Source organism: Crotalus tigris, unplaced genomic scaffold (assembly GCF_016545835.1).
Source record: "Crotalus tigris isolate CLP2741 ecotype Arizona unplaced genomic scaffold, ASM1654583v1 scf7180000018043.2394770, whole genome shotgun sequence".
NCBI classification, from domain to species: Eukaryota; Metazoa; Chordata; class Lepidosauria; order Squamata; family Viperidae; genus Crotalus; species Crotalus tigris.
The window spans coordinates 1,340,568-1,359,428 of NW_024096792.1; the positions used below are offsets into that span (position 1 = coordinate 1,340,568).

At 36.9% G+C, this 18,861-nt stretch overlaps 1 protein-coding gene across 3 annotated transcripts in view; it reads left to right on the plus strand.

Moving 5' to 3' along the window:
- NDST4 (N-deacetylase and N-sulfotransferase 4) overlaps positions 1-18,861 on the plus strand; it is a 144,414-nt gene that overhangs the window by 102,488 nt on the left and 23,065 nt on the right. For all 3 annotated transcript variants that reach the window (XM_039346990.1, XM_039346991.1, XM_039346992.1), the window contains one exon: positions 17,436-17,618. In XM_039346990.1, coding sequence (XP_039202924.1) covers positions 17,436-17,618 — 183 coding nt within the window. The remainder of the gene's footprint in view (positions 1-17,435; positions 17,619-18,861) is intronic.

An 18,861-nucleotide genomic window follows, 5' to 3' on the forward strand; every position in this document is an offset into this window, starting at 1 on the left:
AGTTTGCATTTGGCATGCTTTTGAACAATTAATGTGATTTTTGCTGTTGTATGCATGCTGATAATTTGTCTAACTTTGACTTATACTTTGTAAGTTTGAGAGCAACACATGCAGCACTCAGGTCATCCGTTAGTCAGTTTCTGGTGTCAGGTTTGATATAATTCAAAGCTGAAAACAGTGCGCTCGCTCCAGAGGCTTGCTTTGGCTAGGAAGGGGCTTGAGAAATGGCTTTTTCCTGCAAAAACCTAGCCAAAGAGTGAGGTGCATGTGCCCACAGAGAGGGCTCTGAGTCCCCCGTCTGGCACGCATGCCATAGGTTCGCCACCACTGGTCTAGAAAGATAAAGCCTTGTCACTTCAACATCTTCTGTTTTTTGTGTTGGCCCTGCTTGTGTGTATGTATGGCGGGGGATATTTGTTTGCTTTCTATTTTCTTTTTGGTTTATTTAACAAATATAAATTGCCTTTTGCACTATGATATTTTAGTACACTGCCTCCCAAACTTTAATTTAACATTGGCTAGTTAATCAGATTCTGTGTGTGGTTTGACAGTCTCAACTGGTCATAGAATATCATTCAACTGCAGTATTTATGATAACAAACCTTTCTGCAGAGACAATATTTTTGCCATAAAATATTTAATCACATTATTTGTAAGCGTAATTAAGATAGGGCAGACAGAGGTTTAGGGAGGGATAACAAAATAAGCCTTTTGCTATAATAACCATGCTCCATTCCTTTAAATGCCTGAATATATAAAATATTTTTTAAAAAGTTAGTTGTCATAAATGCTGTTGTGATGTTCATGTCAGCATTTTGGACAAAATTGTTAGATTCTGTTGATACTTCTGAGGGCAGGGCAAAGCTGCTGACCCTTTGACTGATTGAAATCTCATTGCTGGTGAGAAAGTAATTTTTTTTTTAATAAGGGGCAAAGCAACTTTTATTGCCTAGAAGGCTACTATAGACTTTGTCCATTTCTTAGTGACTGGATCCCAACTATAGGAAGAAGCAGGGAAGTTGTGCAGGAGGCAGACTTGGGGGTTTTTAGGGAGTTGAATCAATGGTTTAATATCTGCAAATTTGAACCATCTGTTTTGCATTTAGAACACTTTAAAACACATTTTAAAAATTCACTTTTTGGATTCCAGCCATCCTGGGAGGCCTGAAGGGTTACAGGCAGCCACATTTTATAGTAGTTACAGTTTGCAAATATTCAAGGGCATTAATGTAATGCTGAGAAATTACAGCATTCTATATGCCAGCACTTTGCCGGCATTTGTTATTCCAGGGACATCTAAAATTAGGCCACTAGCTCAAGCAGGGCAAAAGTCTTCCTGGCACAATTTTCCCCTAATGTTCCATGAGAAACACAGAATCCAGGAGAAACCCAAATTGCTCTTTCTGGAGGGAGTCAACCCTATCAAGAACTAGCACTGATATCAACCTGGATTCAGTCATCCTCTCAATCAACAGAATTGTTACTTGCTAAAATTAAGACTCTTTCTTCATCTTTATAGCTTCCACATACCAACTGTTTTTTTTTAATAAAAAAAACCACTTCATCTACCAATTTATCTGGGATAACAGATGTAGTACTGGGTATCATTAGAGGAATGACCTTCCATAGCAGCTTCATGTGGATGATAAAGTGGGAGAGAAAATTGGACCTGCAGCACCTCATATGCCTGATGTTTTGACTGCTTCTTTCCCATACACACAAACAAGAACCATCCACTCACAAAGGAGCAGAATCATCATAAAATAGGATCCAATTTGCAACCTGAAGAAAAAAAAACCTAAAGGACATCATTGACTACAGCAGATCCGCCCTGCTCCCTTATTGAAGAGAATCATCAGCTGGTAGATGACCTGAATGTGTTCTATTGTGCATTTAAGAAGAGACCATTGTCATCTACTGCTACCTACCCTACCTCAGATACACCAACAGTAAGTATTTTTTTTCTACAACTATCTTCACTCCTCTGGACCCATTGTCATCTACTGCTACCTACCCTACCTCAGCTACACCAACAGTAAGTATTTTTATTCTACAACTATCACCACTCCTCTGGACCCATTGTCATCTACTGCTACCTACCCTACCTCAGATACACCAACAGTAAGTATTTTTTCTACAACTATCACCATTCCTCTGGACCCCCACCTTTGGTGAGCTTAGAAAAAGATTTGTAAGGTCTATTTAATAGACAAAAAATCAGAAAAGCACCAGGCCCAGATGGAGTGACTCCTTCTTGCTTAAAAGCCTGAGCTGAAGAACTGACCCCCATCTTCTCACAGATTCTTAATAAATCAATAGAGATGTGTATGGAGAATAATCAAATTCCCAAGATGGAAATGAGATGGATCTCCCCTGATGCCAAATGATCAAGAGGATGCCCTTGAAATACATGGAGCAGAAAATTAATAAACTACTTAAAGACTTTAACATCACATGGGAAGACACTGACATACTTGCCCCAAACCAAAAATACTGGTGATCCCTTGCTGCCCGATATGCTACATAGCATAGGAGGATCTAATGCTAATGCTGCATATACTGTAGATGGGAGATTGAACAACTGGGCCTGTGGTGTATCTGTAAAATATGGAGATGAACATACTTAAAACTGTACAGATGAGAGTGGATTTTAGGAGGAGTCCTTCTATTTTACTTCACTATATTCGACAGCATGGTATCAGCAATAGACTCCTTCAAGTTTTGGGGTTCAATACTCTCCCAGGACTTGAAATGGATGCTCAACATTAGAACCATCATTAAAAAGGCACAACAAAGAATGTTCCTCCTGTGTCAATTCAGGAAATTCAGACTGCCCCAGGAACTGTTGATACAGTTTTACAGAGCAATTATTGAGTCTGTAATTTGCACTTCTATAACTGTCTGGTTTGGTACAGCAACCAAATTGGACAGGTCAGACTCCAACGGTTAGTTAAGATTGCAGAAAGAAGAACTGCAAGCAGCCTGCTTTCCATAGAAGACCTCTGCTTTTGCACGGGTAAAAAGGAGGACTTTAAAAGATATCTGCAGAACCCTTTCATGATGTAGGCTGATGCAACATCTGACTCTCCAATGGGCACTTCCCTGTTGTTATTCATCTATCTTTTATCACTATATGCCAGCTCTATCTTTTTGTCCATGATAGATTATTATCTCTTCATGCAGATACACTGGCATTGCCTTAGCCCAAGATGTCCAGTGATCCTGATGCCAGGCTATCAATATGAGATAGGAGAGATGGAAGTGGGGCTTGGGTCATACTCCTGCAACAGCTTGAGTTTAGATAGCCTTGCAATCTCCTGATTACAGGAGAAAATATTCCTATTACAGCAGCGGTTCTCAACCTTTTTAATGCCACAACCCCCAACCGGTTGTAAGTTGAGGACTACTCAACTGGTCGTAAGTTGAGGACTACTCAACTGGTGCAGCACCGTTTGCAGAATGGGACTTTTGGCGTGCTCAGCAGGGCAGAGACAGCCTGGACAATTCCTATTGGCTTTTGAAAGCCAATAGAATTAGACTCTATTCAAGAGAGTCTATTCTATTGGCTTTTAAAAGCCAATAGAATAAAAGGGAGTAGCACAGCTAAGGAAAAGGGGAAAAAAATGGTGGACTACGTTGTTTGGCGACCCCCGTGAAATGGTCGTTCGACCCCAAATGGGGTCCCGACCCACAGGTTGAGAACCACTGTATTACAGGTATTCCAATTGCTTCTTAATAATATTAGAAAGGGATAAAATCAGCTTATATCACACTAAAATGCATTTTTATTCTGGATTATACTGAATCCATATACTTAACAGGTCATCTTACTACTGTATACTTAATTGGAAATAATTTTCGTTCTTTTAACTAGGATTAATCTATAAGTATTTTGATTTTAAAGATATATCCACTTTTTTACTTTTAACAGGAATTTTGTGCACCCATAAAATAAGTCAGAAGCCTAGAAGAAGCTCTGCTTAGCATTATTTTAGCATTTATTTGCTTTATTTTTATTATGCCCTACTCCGTAAATACTCATAATCGTGAGGGATCTGGAATGCAGTCATTTGTTTCCATTTTGTTTCTTCCATTGGTAGGTTAGCTAAATGCCCATAGTCATTGGGACTCAGGTAGTACCATGTAATTATATGATACTCTTGTTGGAAAGTCACAATCCTAGTCAGGCAAATTTTTCCTAGTTTGTTCAGTGGTCACAATTGTAGGTATAAGCAAAGCAGGAGCATGTAGGATCCCCAAATTGCCAAATTTTGGCAAAACCTTCTGTCAGACTATGACTAGCAGGTATTTCTTCTATTTATATTTGTATGCGTGTTTACAGTTATTTTTCACAATATCTAATTGGATGAATGGAAAGGAACAAAGCAGGCAAGTGAAATACATGATTCATGGAATTATCCCTAAAGTAAGACTTTCTTGTGTCTGAGCCTATGAAGCAACTTGGCAAAGTATATAATCATATTATTCTGCAATGATATGACACACATCAATGTAACAGGTACTTATGAGGTCATTTCTTCTAAGGGAAACCTATTGTAATATTTACATGAATGGCATCAATTAATAGTAGAGACACAATGCACGTGGAATGTCTATATCACTTCTAATTCATTTTTAAATGTGCAAAACCCTATCATTCCTAGCCAATATCTACAATATGATTATTTTGGGAAGGGGGGGGGTTGTTAATGGAAAACTAAGGCAGCAACCTTCAATTCCTATAGTAGTATGGCCTACCTGTTACTCCAATACAAGTACAAATTCCGTTTTTAATGTTTGGTCTAATATCTGTTAAGTGAAAGAAGAGTCCTTACTTTCTGATCTCTGAGTTCCAAGTGGCAGCCATCTTGATAATCTGCCAAATTTCCTATTTCTACAGCTGACCAAATTGAATATGGATTTTTAATAAAATTCTTCACAAGATGTTTACCTATTTCTTTCTTGCCCATAATATATCCTTGCCAACTTGCCAGTGTACTACCTTGTTATTTCCTATCTGTTTCAACCCTATGAGAGAAACAGCCAGATAGTATTCTATAGCCAAATAAGCTAAGCCCAGGAGTGCAAGATAGAATTTCAGGCGGTGCAATAAAGACTGGCTTGTGTCCTTTCATGATGAGTCACAAGTTACAATTATTTTTGTAGGGGGTGTGAACATTAATCAAACATTTCCTAGGGGTTTGGGGCATAGAAAAGGTTGGGAAACGCTGAACTGAAAGATTAATTTCAACTTCAGATTCAAATATAACAGCAAACACTCAGCTAATGGTTCGCAGTTTAAGGTTTAATTGCAATATCAGCATTCATTATCATGCAAAGAAAAGCATAATCTAAAAGTCATTAAGTTTAGGAGATAAGAATGTGATGAACACAGAATAGGCTTTTTATTAAGACTGATATCAAATATTATTTTGTTTTTTTCTGAAAAATAAGAGTTATATATCCAATAAATAACAGTAGAATTAGGAGTAAGGGAAGCCTGACTTGCATGCATTATCCTTAAAGGACAGGAGTTCTTTTTTAATTTAACTAATTGAATTGCACATAGCAAAAATAAAACCAGCTAGAGCAATATGTCCTGAGATACTGTTCAGGCTTAACTCTACTATCTGTCATCAGAAGATAGCACTTTCAGGGCCTACAAAGGTATTGAACAAAGTTCACCTAATTGCAACAGGTAATTGGACAATTATCTTTAGGCAAAAACACTAAATTGATGACAGGACAAAACTCAGTGAGGTTTTAAAAGTTATGGTTCGGTTCAGTGAACAGGGATACCTTTAATATTCACTTTCTAGCATGCAATGGAAAATTATTGGGTTGGATGATTTAGAATATAGGTTTTCAAAGTACAAAATAATGTCTTGATTTGTAGTTATGTCTTAAGAGACTTTTATAGAATCAGCAGTGCAAAATATAAAAGGGAACCGCGTGAAATACCTATTTTCCAAAACTGCTATTACAACCAGTTAAACTCTGTGTGAATCTCCCAAATGGAGTGTAAATAAAAATGCTGCCTATGTGAAAATCTGTAATGTTTTCAGTTCTCTTTGCCATTATTTAGTAGAAACGTGGGAGTTCAGATTTTTTTTTTTTTTAGATTTGTCCTCAATGTTATTCCTGGATATACAAGTCAATATATTAATTTCTATTTCACTTTCTCATTTCTGTTTTCCAATCTGAACTTTAGTTTTTAACAAATTCATGAAATGCATTCTATCAGTATGAATATTTTTATAAGTACTTTGACATTTTTTTCAAGAAAGCCTCTTAATATGAAGCATTAACGTTGTGCACACTGGATTCTAAGATATGGATTCATTGGCCTCTTTGCAATTTGTTTTTTGTCTTGTAAATGCACATACAGACATCTAGTTGTATACATGTAGTTGTACATACAGGTACAATGGAATTGTGACCCACAAATAGCTCAGTATGACAACAGTAAGTAAAATGATTTCCTGTTAAGAGTTTCTGAACCAAACCTAATTAAGCTTATTTTGAAGTTTCTGTCAAAGTTGGTCATTTTATTATATTTATTGATGCATTGGACCATAAGAAAGGCTGAATGCAAAAGAATTGAGGCCTTTGAACTATGGTGCTGGAGAAGACTCCTGCAAGTCCCTTGGACTGCAAGGCAATCAAACCTGTCAGTCCTAAAGGAGATCAACCCTGACTGCTCTTTAGAAGGCCAGATCCTGAAGTTGAAACTCAATTACTTTAGCCACCTAATGAGAAGGAAAGACTCATGGGAGAAGAGCCTAAGGCTGGGAAAGATTGAGGGCAATAGAAGAAAGGGACGACAGAGAATGAGATGGCTGGATGGAGTCACTGAAGCAGTAGGTGTGAGCTTAAATGGACTCCAGAAGATGGTAGAGGACAGGAAGGCCTGGAGGAACGTTGTCCATGGGGTTGCGATGGGTGAGACATGACTTCGCATTTAACAACAACAACAATGCATTGGATGTATAGATTATCCCAATAACTATAGAAAGCTTACAGACTATCAATAAAAATAATTACTTCAATAAAATTATGTGATTTTTCTGGACTTTTACCAAAGAAACTGGAAATGGTGCTCCAGAAGGCAATTTCCACACTCCCACCAGGTGATATTTTAGATAGAAAAATCAGCATGTACTGTTATACTGTATAATTATATACACTGTTGCTATATAATTGTGCTTATTTTTCCTACTAATTTCAGATTGAATATATCTTCATCTTTTGTTCTTTCAATAAGTTTCATATAGCTACAGCATAAAGCAATTTTCAACATTGCAAATTGATTTCTTGGATATCCAGGATATCTAATGCAGAGGTCCCCAACCTTTTGGGTATCAGGGACCGGTTCTGTGAAGAAAGGTTTTTCCATGGATCAGAGAATGCATGGTTCTATGTGCTACCTGCATCCCATGGATGAGGCTTTGCTTGTTTGTGCAGACCGGTTGGTGGCATGCCGCAGCTCGGTACCGGTCCACAGACTGGAGGTTGGGGACCCCTGATCTAATGCATCCAAGGTCAAATAAAATATTGTTTTAAACATGCAGTAGATGGACTATTCGCACAAGAAAATATTTCAACATTTTATATTATTTTGAATGTTTATTAACATCTTTTAAGATTAGCTCATCTCAGAGATTTAACAACTCATTATTTACCCATTCTGCCTATAACGATAACAATGATTACAAGATGCTGAAAAATGGTACAAATGGCACAAAAAGAAAATCAACATAATTAATGTTCTATTTGAAGGCTGCACTAAGAAGGCAAAAAACCCTCTTTATTTTAGATTAAAACTGACATTGTTCATAAACCACAGGGTATAAGGAGATAGGGTTGATTTAGATAATAATCTTCACCTATTATAATATTTCAGTTTGTAGCTCCTGACTTTTTCACTTGCTATTTTATTTCTGTTTCATTTTGTAGTTCTGTTTACACACATACATACAAAACTAGTACACACCTCCTTTCAGAAATGGAAATCATTTTCTTTTTTTGAACTTCAGACTTTTTTTTTTACTAATTGCATCCAAATAGAAAACTGCGACAGAATCGAATCCTTCTTTCAAATAGAAAGATTTCAGCATCAGATCTTTCTAAACCATTGGCATCATGATTGCACTTTTCTATTGGAAGCAATGTTTTCTAAAGTGTGGAATAAAATTTAATCTCACGTTCATCTAGGAGCAGAGAGAAAAAGAGAGACAGACAGACAGGGGGAGGGGGAAGAGGAAGAGGAGGAATTAGAATATAGAATACATATATTTATTTTAAAAAATCATGTATCATTTCATATATTCTCTGTTACTTTCTATAAGTTGTAACTTGGAAAAACATTCTGACAAAGAATACAGAAGTATAATGAGCTTTTTTCTATTAGTTAAATAAATGTCAGCAAGAATTAGAATGCAACTTCCTCCAAAAGGAATCTGAAATTTTTCCATCTAATACTTGATCATACATGAATATATTTTTTAAAAAAATAATCCTTTTATTATTAGTAGTAATTCAATTTGAGCAACTAGGCATATAATTATAGACTAACAGTTTTCATGAAAGAAAGCAAGAAAGTTTTCTGTAATCTTTGACTAGCACACAGAAAAAGTAAGAGGAATTCCAAATGCTTTTTCACCAGTACTTTTCATTCAGTCTGGCATATTGAAAGCATCTCCTGAAATGAAGCTATACATCACATATGTTCATTGTCTACAAGGTTTCCTACAATGTGTTTCTCAATTCATCTCCCTTGTTCCAAAGACTATAAAGAGCAAGTTCATAAAAAAATTAAAGATAAGCTAATAAAACACCTCTAAAATTACCTTTTTTGCAGTGAGGAATAAGACATTTATTTGTCATGAAATTATCCTTGTTGTGTTAAGAGCTGCAATAATAATCAGACACCCAATCATCCAACAAGTGGAGGTGGAAAAAAATTGGTGTTTGAGAAAAATAAACTTGGTTGTTAGTATATTTATAGATAATCATATAAGGAATGCTTATAATATTAGAACTGTAGTAGGTAGGAACTCATGCATATATGTATACTTTTTGTATGAAATGATGTGTTGTGGGCTGAAAACACGAACAATTTGCAACAAAATTTAGGTAGGTCAATATTAATGTGGACTGAAAAACTGAAAATCAACCTAGGATAGTCCAAAATAATTGTATTTGGAAAATAAAGAAAACAAATAATTTCAAGTAGTAGACAGATACCTTTGAATACCTTAATAGAACATTTACTAAAGATAGGGAAATGGATAAAGAAATGTTGAGCTATACAAACACTGGTAGGGGATTAGATATATGTGGTGTCTTGTGAGAAATGAACATTCATAGAAATAAGCAAAACTAGCACTGAACAGAAGACCTAGAACAAGAGAGTTGGAAGTGACCTTGGAGGTCTTCTAATCCAACTCTCTCCTTAGTTCTAAGTGGTTCTCTCTTAGTTTCTATCCATCGTTTTTTGTCTTGCTTTTTGGTGCTTTGGAAAATTGCTTGACCCTCTTGTCTTTGTAGGAGCCCCTCAAATATTGGAACACTGCTATCATGTCTCCCCTAGTCCTTGTTTCCATTAGATTAGATATACCCAATTCCTGTAACCATTCTTCATATATTTTAGCCTCCAGCCCCTTAATCGTTCTTGTTGCTCTTGTCTGCACTCTTTCCAGAGTCTCAACATCTTTTTTTATATTGTGGTGATCAGAACTGGATGCAATATTCCAAATGTAGTCTTACTAAGGCTTTGTAAAGCAGTACTAGATCTTCACATACTGTATATCTTGATTCTGTCCCTCTATTAATGCAGCCTAGGATCGCATTGGCTTTTTTTGGCTGCTGTTGCTGTTGGCTCGTATTTAAGTAATTGTCCACTAGGACTCCAAAATCCCTCTCACAATTACTGGCACTAAGCCAGGTTTCACCTAGTGTGTACCTGTACAGTTAGTTTTTCTTGCCTAAGTGTAAAATCTTACATTTATTTCATTACAATAGGGCCCAATGTTCAAGTCTCTCAAGATCTTTTTGGATCTTGAGCTTGTCTCCTGGGGTGTTGGCTGTTTCGGCCAGCTTAGTGTCGTCTGCAGATTTGATGCATTTGCCTTCTATTCCCTCATCTAGATCATTTATGAAAACATTGCAAAGTACGGAGCCTACAACAGAACCTTTGGGTACCCCACTGCTTATTTCCCTTCATGTAGATATAGTCCTGTTGAGGGTTACATGCTGATTACGATTTGTCAGCTAATTACAAACCCATCTGGAGGTGGTGCTGTCTATCCCATATTTTTGCCAAGAAGTAGGTCGTGGTCTACTTTATCAAATAAATTATTGAAATCTAACTATACTATGTCCTCAGCACTTTGCTGAACCACTAATTTAGTCACTTTGTTGAAGAATGAAATAAGATTTGTTTGGCATGATCTGTTATTGAGAAACAGATGTTGGCTTCTAGTTATAACATTGTTTGCTTCCAGGTATTTGCAGATTTGTTGCTTGATTATCTTTGCCAAGATCTTCCCAGATATTGATGTCAGGCTAATTGGTCTATAATTTTTTGGATCTGTTTTTTTTTTCTCCTTTTTTTGAAGATGGGAACAACATCAGCTCTTTTCCAGTTCTCTGGTAGTTCCCCACTTGCCCATGAACTTTGAAAGATAAATTTCAATGGTTCTGAAATCACGTCTGCCAGTTTTTTCAGAACTCTATGATGTAGTCCATCAGGAGTCCATGTTTTGAATCTGTCTAGAGCTGACAGGTGTTCTCCTGCCTTAATATTTGCATATTTTAATTTGCACTCCTAACCTGTAATTTACGGTTTTGGTTTTGGTAAGTTGAGTAGCATCTCCTATTTGTGAGAAGACAGATGTAAAGTATGAATTAAGCAGTTCTGCTCTCTTTCTACTACCTGTTACATTTTTGCTATCTTCTGCCATTAGTAGACCTTTTGTTTCTTTGACTTTTTTCTTGTTTTTTATGTGTTGAAATAAACTTTTTTATACAGTTTTTTAAATTTGTTGCAAGTCTTACTTCGTTCAAAGCCTTAGCTTTCCTAACTTTATCTTTGCAGGTTTGGGCTATTTGTTGGTATTCTGCCTTAAGTATGTGCCCCTTTTTCCATTTTTTATACTTATTCTTTTTATCTCTCTCAGTTGGTCTGAGAGTTCTTTGTGCAACCATGTTGGGTTTTTTTTATTTTTTAGTGGTATTGAACTGGACTAGGTTTTATAATCGTAATTTTCAGAGTTTCCCAAGCTTCTTGAGTTGATTTCCCCTTTAAGGATTTTCATCCATGGGATTCTTTCCAAGATTTCTCTGAGTTTGTTAAAATCAGTCTTTTAAAGTTTAAGACACTGGCTAGATTATGTTCTGTTGCTTGTGTCTCTTTTATATTGAATTCTAATATGACATAGTCACTGTCCCCTAAAGTTCTTGCAACTTCAGTTGCTTCTACCACTTCTTCTCTGTTGGTAAGAATAAGGTCCAGTAGTTCCTGTAGTTGCTTCATCCAGCTTTGGGATGATGAAATTATCAGCTACGTTAGACAGGTATCTGTTTAATGTCCCATTTGTTGCAGAATTTGCCTCCCAGTTGATGTCAGGGTAGTCAAAGTCCCCCATTACTATTATCGTATGTTTCATACACATGTTAGTTAACTGATTAGCAAAAAATTCATTCATTAAATTAGCAAAAATTTCATATATTAAAAGATACTTCCACTCCTTGTTATATAGAAGACAGAATTGGTTATGTTTTTAAAAAACATAAGAATAGTTTGTATGCAGTGAGAATGGGTTATTTAAAAAGCATATTTGGAGCAAAAAATAAGAAATAGATAAAAAAATATAGGGATATTGAATGCATATGGACCGGATACAAAATTGAGTGAGTGTTAGGAAGTAAGTTTGTTGGGGTGACTTGCCTTTATTGAATGAATGAATGAATGAATAGGTTCCACAACAAATGTAAGTAGTAAAAATGAAACGAATGAGAGAAAGAAAGCAGAGAAAGATGAGTGGAGATGTTCCATTCTCAGAAAGAGAGTCAGGAGAACCTCAAACAACAAAAGGCAATGCATGAATTAAAGCTGAAATATCTTTTAAAACAAGCCTTTTTATATTCTTCTTAAATATCAGAATTTCTAAATTTTAGAACTTCTCTATTTTTCTCTAACTATCAGTGAAGTGTCATGTGTCATGTGGCTTCAGTTGGCAGAGAATGCAGCAATGTAAGCATTTATGTGTGTTTCTAGAAGAACACATGTGATATTGTACATCTGCTCTGTGAGTTGAATTGCTTACATATTTGCTTCTGGGACTAATTCATGGTGCTGATTTTAACTTTGAAAACCCTGCATGGGGTGGGACTGGTTATTTAAAGGACCACTTCTACTTATCTCTTGCTCCCACCTGACACCCAGATCTAGCAAAGCGGGCATAATGTCAGTCCCGTTGGTTAAAGAACTCCACACTGGATCTTTCCTGCTCCATTTTATAGAACATTCTTTCCCTTGAAATGAGGCTAGTTCTTAAGATCTGGTAATGTCACCAGACATGGAGACCATAGGAAACTGGCAAAATATTGAGAATAGCTCCAGTATAATTAACAGCTGGTCTTCATCCAATCTCTCTTCATTTTTGTGCCTTTTATAATTTTAACATTTTATTTGCTGTATGATGCCAAGAATCATTTGATTATGCGATGGGCAGACATATAGATATAATGAATAAATATCAAAGAGAAGAATACATCCCAGAATACAAGAGAGTGAATAATTTATTTCATTTACAGGAAAAAGATTCTACTTGAATGTTAAGGAAAAACTTCCTAATGTTAAGACAAGCAGAAAGGTGGAATAATTAACCAAAGAGGTGATGACTACCTCCTATTAAGTTTATTTGAGTTTAGCACAGGAAATTGGATTTGATGGATCATATTATCACTAACTATGATCCTTTGATTTTATGTTGTTTCCATAAAAATAAGTGAAATATAAAGATCCATAAATTCTACATATTTAAAGTTTTTCATACTGTTCTTTTGAATAAAGTGATATTAGGTAACTATACCAAACATTGCCTTTATATTGTAGCAGGAACTCCAGTAACGCTGAGACAAAAGTGGGTTTCTAGTTAAACTACAGATAGAATCATCACTATTTAATTACTGCTTTTTGATACTATCTTTGTTAAGGTCTGATGGCCAGAAATATGTCTTAAAACTTGGCAGGAAGCAGCCACCATCCAAATACTAACTCTAATTGTCTGCACTGTCTTGTCCTGAAGCCAAATAATTAGAATATATAATGGGGACATAGAGACAGTTCAGATAATATTCAGCAGGAAGTATTATCCTTAAATCAAGGAAGCATATATGAAAAAGAAAGGAAAATCTAACAGGAAATAGCAATAGCATTTATATATTGCTTCACAGTGCTTTACAGCCCTCTCTAAGTGGTTTACAGAATCAACATATTGCCCCCAACAATCTGGGTCTGGTGAGAATCGAACTCGTGGCAGTTGGCAGAGTTAGCATTCTAACCACTGCACCACCACAACTCATGTAAATAGTGCATTCTAACTACAGCACCACCACGGCTCATGTAAATATTGTATAAATTGTAAATATTACAATTATAATTGTTTTATATACAAAAGAGTTTTGTAAAAAAAGTACTATGGCAACATATCCTGAAAGTATGTTTGAAATATGACTAACTAAACACTGTTTTGAGATAATGGGTGGAAAGCTAAAACTTATATGTATGTGTTTGTTTTGTTTATAAATATTTATTTATTTAAAAAATAAATAAAATATTTAAATTATTATCTAAGAGCTATTTTCTTGACAAATTCTAAAATACATTTTAGAAATATTTTCATTTCCTTCGGTTGAGATTACTTATAGAGAGCTAAATCAAAAATGATCCTAAAGTGATTTCATGGGTAATCATGATACTGCCATTCTTTCAAGTGAATTTACACCAAGTCTTAATGTTTCAGCTGTTTTTTTTTTTTTTAAAAAAAAAAAAGACTACAAACTCATTAAGTATTGCTTATAAGAGAGTCAAAGATGCAAGATGAAAACAGCCTGAACGACCTTTTATGAAATAAAGTGCATTCAGCACTAATAGAGCTAAGAATAGGTCATGAGGGAAATTCCTTCTAAGTTCCTTCCATCTTCACCATATGGATGTACTAAAAGCTTTTTAAATAATTTAGCAAACTGATGGACATGTTTTTAAACACTATTAAACCCACTGTAAAAGAACTGGCACATTGGCAGGAAGTGTAGGAGTGAAAATGGAAAACACGTAGCTTCTATCTTGTGGTTATTCTAGAAAGCAGAAAGGGATGGTGTAAAAGCAACTCTTAAGTTATGGCAGGTTTGCCAGATTTCAATTTAACTTTGTGTCCAAGAAACACTTAAAGCAAAGCTATACATCAGGGCCACACAATTCAATTCAAAAGCAGAAAGGGACTTCTGCTGCTATTTTCAGACATGAAAATAGACTCCTTAAAACAGCCATGTCTTTTCCCATGCACACCCATTATTCTGTTCAGGTAGTACGTGATCTCAGCAAAAAAAATATTTGGCTTAAGGAGTTCAAGAGATATACTTGGTTGTGCCTTCATATATTATGCCCAATGGATTCAGCCGGTTCACATCACTTCAGCAGAACCGGTAGCTAATTTTGTGTTGCCCAGGCCCAGAATGGACTTCCGGAAGTGGCATCCACACAGAGAACCAGTTGTTTACATATATGAATCCCACCACTTGTTATGCCCTATGACAGTGATGGCAAACCTTTTATACACCGAGTGCCCCAAAACCGCCCCCGCTCTACCTCCCACCCTGCCTGCTCCGCCCGTAGGGCCATGCACCGCCTCCATGGCCCACCACAGTAGTTTGCCCAGGCAGCCCTGCAGCGCCATGGCAGCCATGTCCTCTGCCCACACCCCGCAGCATCATCTACACCCTATTGGGCACAAGCGCGGAGTCTTGTCCCTGCTGCCAGCTATGTCCTTGGCTGCGCTGCTCCAAGCGGACTGTGCCCATGGGCGACTCTCTTCCAGGAGGGCTGATGGTGAAGATGGGGCTGCAGAAGGAGGCAGGGCTGTTGTGACGGCGTGTGTGCCCACAGAGAAGGCTCCAAGTGCCGCTTCTGACACGCGTGCCATAGGTTCGCCACCACTGCCCTATGAGGCACTGCATACCCGAACTACATATCCTGAAAAATGTAGAACATAGAAATGTTATAAAAGCCCTGTGACTGTCTTCTTGCTAACACTGGTGGGAGTAGGAAAATGTATTAATGAAACAGTTCATATCCCCAACCACTTGAAAAGAAACATATGAGTGGTCCATTCTTTTGTTCAGATCCCTCCACAATTACACACAAATAACCTAACACCTAGATTTGTGCTGAAAAACTGTTTCCTGTTGCCCAGGTAATCCTAAGGACTGAAGCTGCATTCTTACAGAACCTAACAACCATGACAGCTCTACATGTATAGACAATGAGACTCCTTTCTCGTGTCTCCTGAACGTGCACTACAAAGGAAGGTTGTTTATAATGTTAAAAATACAGCAGAGAGTGATTTTTTTTCCCATTTGAATCATTAATGCTAAATGCTGGAATCACCAAAATATTATTTAGTTGTAGAAGAAAGAGGTGAAAATTGATACAGGGTGCACTCCAGTTGAATCTCTGAAGGAAAACAGGTTCTACATTTAAATATATAAAAAGGACAGCCAGTTACATATACTGCTTCCTTTAAAATGCATTTGTATGTTTTCATATTCAGACTCACTTCTTGCTAAGGAATAGTACTGTAGTTATGTTATTTATAGTTTTCCTTAAATCATCCAGATGTAATCATGCTGAGTAAGATCTGTATCAATTGAGCAAATGTTCTTATACAGTACTTAGTTATGTTCACGAATGCAATGCTACCAAGGATAATTCAAGCACAATCAATGTGATAGACAAAGATAAGTCCATGACATCCATACTTCCCCACTCTGAGAAATTTCCTAAACAGTTTTTAAAACTTCAGCTTATTACCATTATTATTATTATATTAATATTATTATTATTAAAAAGGGAAGGGGTTGCCCATTCATATAAATCATAGTGAGATTTTCTTTTTCTAATCATCAACAGAACATCTTTAAAGTACAGTTATTTGTCTTGGAAAGATGGCTGCTGTGGACAGATGAGGTCCGACACAAACAGAATTGTTCTTCCTGATAAATGTTGAATGTATGGAGAAATACAGCTATGTTCCTTTGTTTTCCATGTTGAGATTTGATTAGTACACTGGAGTAAAATGTTATATCAGAGAATTCCTTATGCTCCCTATATGTGAGTAGGAGAAATGGTTCCCACAATAACATTCCTTCTAGGAAGTTATTATGTTAGGAGTTTCCAAACAATGCCGTAACGGTATAACTGCTACAAATTTTTAATTGCTACTTTGCTATTATTGCAATAGTGGCATTAATTTGTATTTCCATTAAAAAGGCATATTTTTGTTTAAATAGAAGTGAATGAAGCAGAGCAGAGTCTTATAATTACATCCTGTTAATTTTAAGAATGCTGCAATTTGTTTATTTCCGATATATACCTTGATTTTGATCAATCTTACAATAAATCCTTAGATTAGATAAGGAACATCTCTTAATAAAGTAGTAACTTTGCCTTTATGAAAGTTATTTTCCATTATACTCTTCGGAAAGCCGTAATCATTCAAAAGTAAATAAAATAACATTGTAGAAAAGATAGAAGACATATTTCCTTCAAACAAAAGTTTGTGTATCATATAAATCTGGAAGACACCTTATCACTTACTATGAGTTTTAAAAGAGTAAATCAACTTTGAGAAAATCAAACAGACCTTCACTTTAGGGCCAAACTGAATTTTAAAAATATATGTGGGCAAAGAGAAATACTTTTGAAGACAAATTATACTTTTCAGAAGTGTAAACAAATTCTGTGAGTTTCTATTATATCATAACCATCAAAAGTGTGGAAAGTGAATGCATTATGGCTCTGTCTGGATTTTCTGTAACAATCCAATTATGGGAGCATTTTAAAAATTCAGACTGTGAGAAATTTAGAAAATGCAAGTAATTCTCAGGGGTGAAGGTAAAAGAAAATTTCTTGGCGATCCAAGCTATATGTGACAACATACAAAGAATATTGCTATTCTCTTTTGTTATTGTTTCAATTTTAACAGAATACATCTATTAAAATCTACACAGCATACCTTTGAATAGCAATTGCTAGTAGATCCCTTTAAAAACAGGCAATTATACATATCCAGATCTGAAATATACCTAATGCCACCCAGTGACATCCTCCTGCTATTACAAGTCACTAACATTTGTGTGTTTATTTTCAGATCAGTATCTTCATGACCCACTTGTCTAACTATGGGAATGACCGACTGGGGTTATACACATTTGTCAATCTGGCCAGTTTTGTGCAAAGCTGGACCAACCTAAAGCTGCAGACACTACGTCCAATTCAATTGGCTCACAAATATTTTGAGCTCTTTCCAGAACAGAAGAACCCACTCTGGCAGGTAAGAACCAGTGGTGGGATTCAGCCAGTTTGCACCACTTTGGCAGAACTGGTAGTTAATTTTTTGTTGCCCAGGCCCAGAACAGACTTCCGGAAGTGGCATCCACACAGAGAACCGGTTGTTCACATATTTGAATCCCACCACTGGTAAGATCTATTTGATTGAACAGCATGATCCCAATATTTATTTGCAATATTGTTGCAGTGAGGACCGCTTGGCCAAAAAAAAATAAAGAAAAATAGAAAAGACATTTTAATCTGTTTTACATAGCTTGATAGATTCATTTAATTTCCTTTTCAAAATCAGCATGATTTTCTAAGAGCACATTGCTTGGCAGAGAAGAAACTGATGGTTACATGACCTTCATTAACACCTACCCGAAAAATCAGGCTCTAAAGCAGGGCTTTTCGACCAGTGGTACGGGTACCACCTGTGGTATATTGCACCTGGCAGGTGGCACGTGACCATCCTAGAAAAGTGGTAATGGGGGAGGGGAATGAGCTGAACCGGTGGCAGCACCGCACAAGCCTGAGTGAGAGATGGCTGGAGTTGCAGGGCTGTCAGAGCTCAGCAGAAGCACCAGGATCAGTGCCGCTTCCCAGCTGATCGGTGCTTTTTGGGGGCTGTCAGGGCTCAGTGGAAGTGCCAGGATCAGCGCCAGGCTGCAGCTGGAGCTCGGCGCTGATCCTGGCGCTTCTGCTGAGCCCAGAAGAAGCGCCGATCAGCTGGAATGTTGCAGCATCTCCAGGATCTTGTGATTTACATTCAGATGCTTGGCAACTGATTTATATTTATGGTGGTCACAGTGTCCCAGGGTCATGTGAAGTGACCAAAACCTGCTGCAACCACCCAGCAGAAAGGGGGAAACCAAACACCCCCCCACCCCACCCCCACTGCCAATTCTCAACAGAAATGCTCACAACAATGAAAACTTCAGACAGGAGGAAGAGCGCAGCCGGATGGACAGGCAGGTGCCTTGCTCAGCTGTGGCTTGGGGGGCACTTTTTTCAGTACCATTGTAACTTCAAACAGTCACTAAGCAAACTGTTGTAAGTCGAGGACTACCTGTACTTTATCACTTTTTTCCTTTTTTTTTTTTTTTTGGTCATCAGGTTTTTGACATCTTGCTAGGTAACTGGTGGTACTCAGATGTTGCCATATCCTAAAAGTGGTACAATGGGTGGAAAGGTCGAAAAGCCCTGCTCTAAAGTATCAGCTCTCAGCTTGGTTGATATTAATGAAA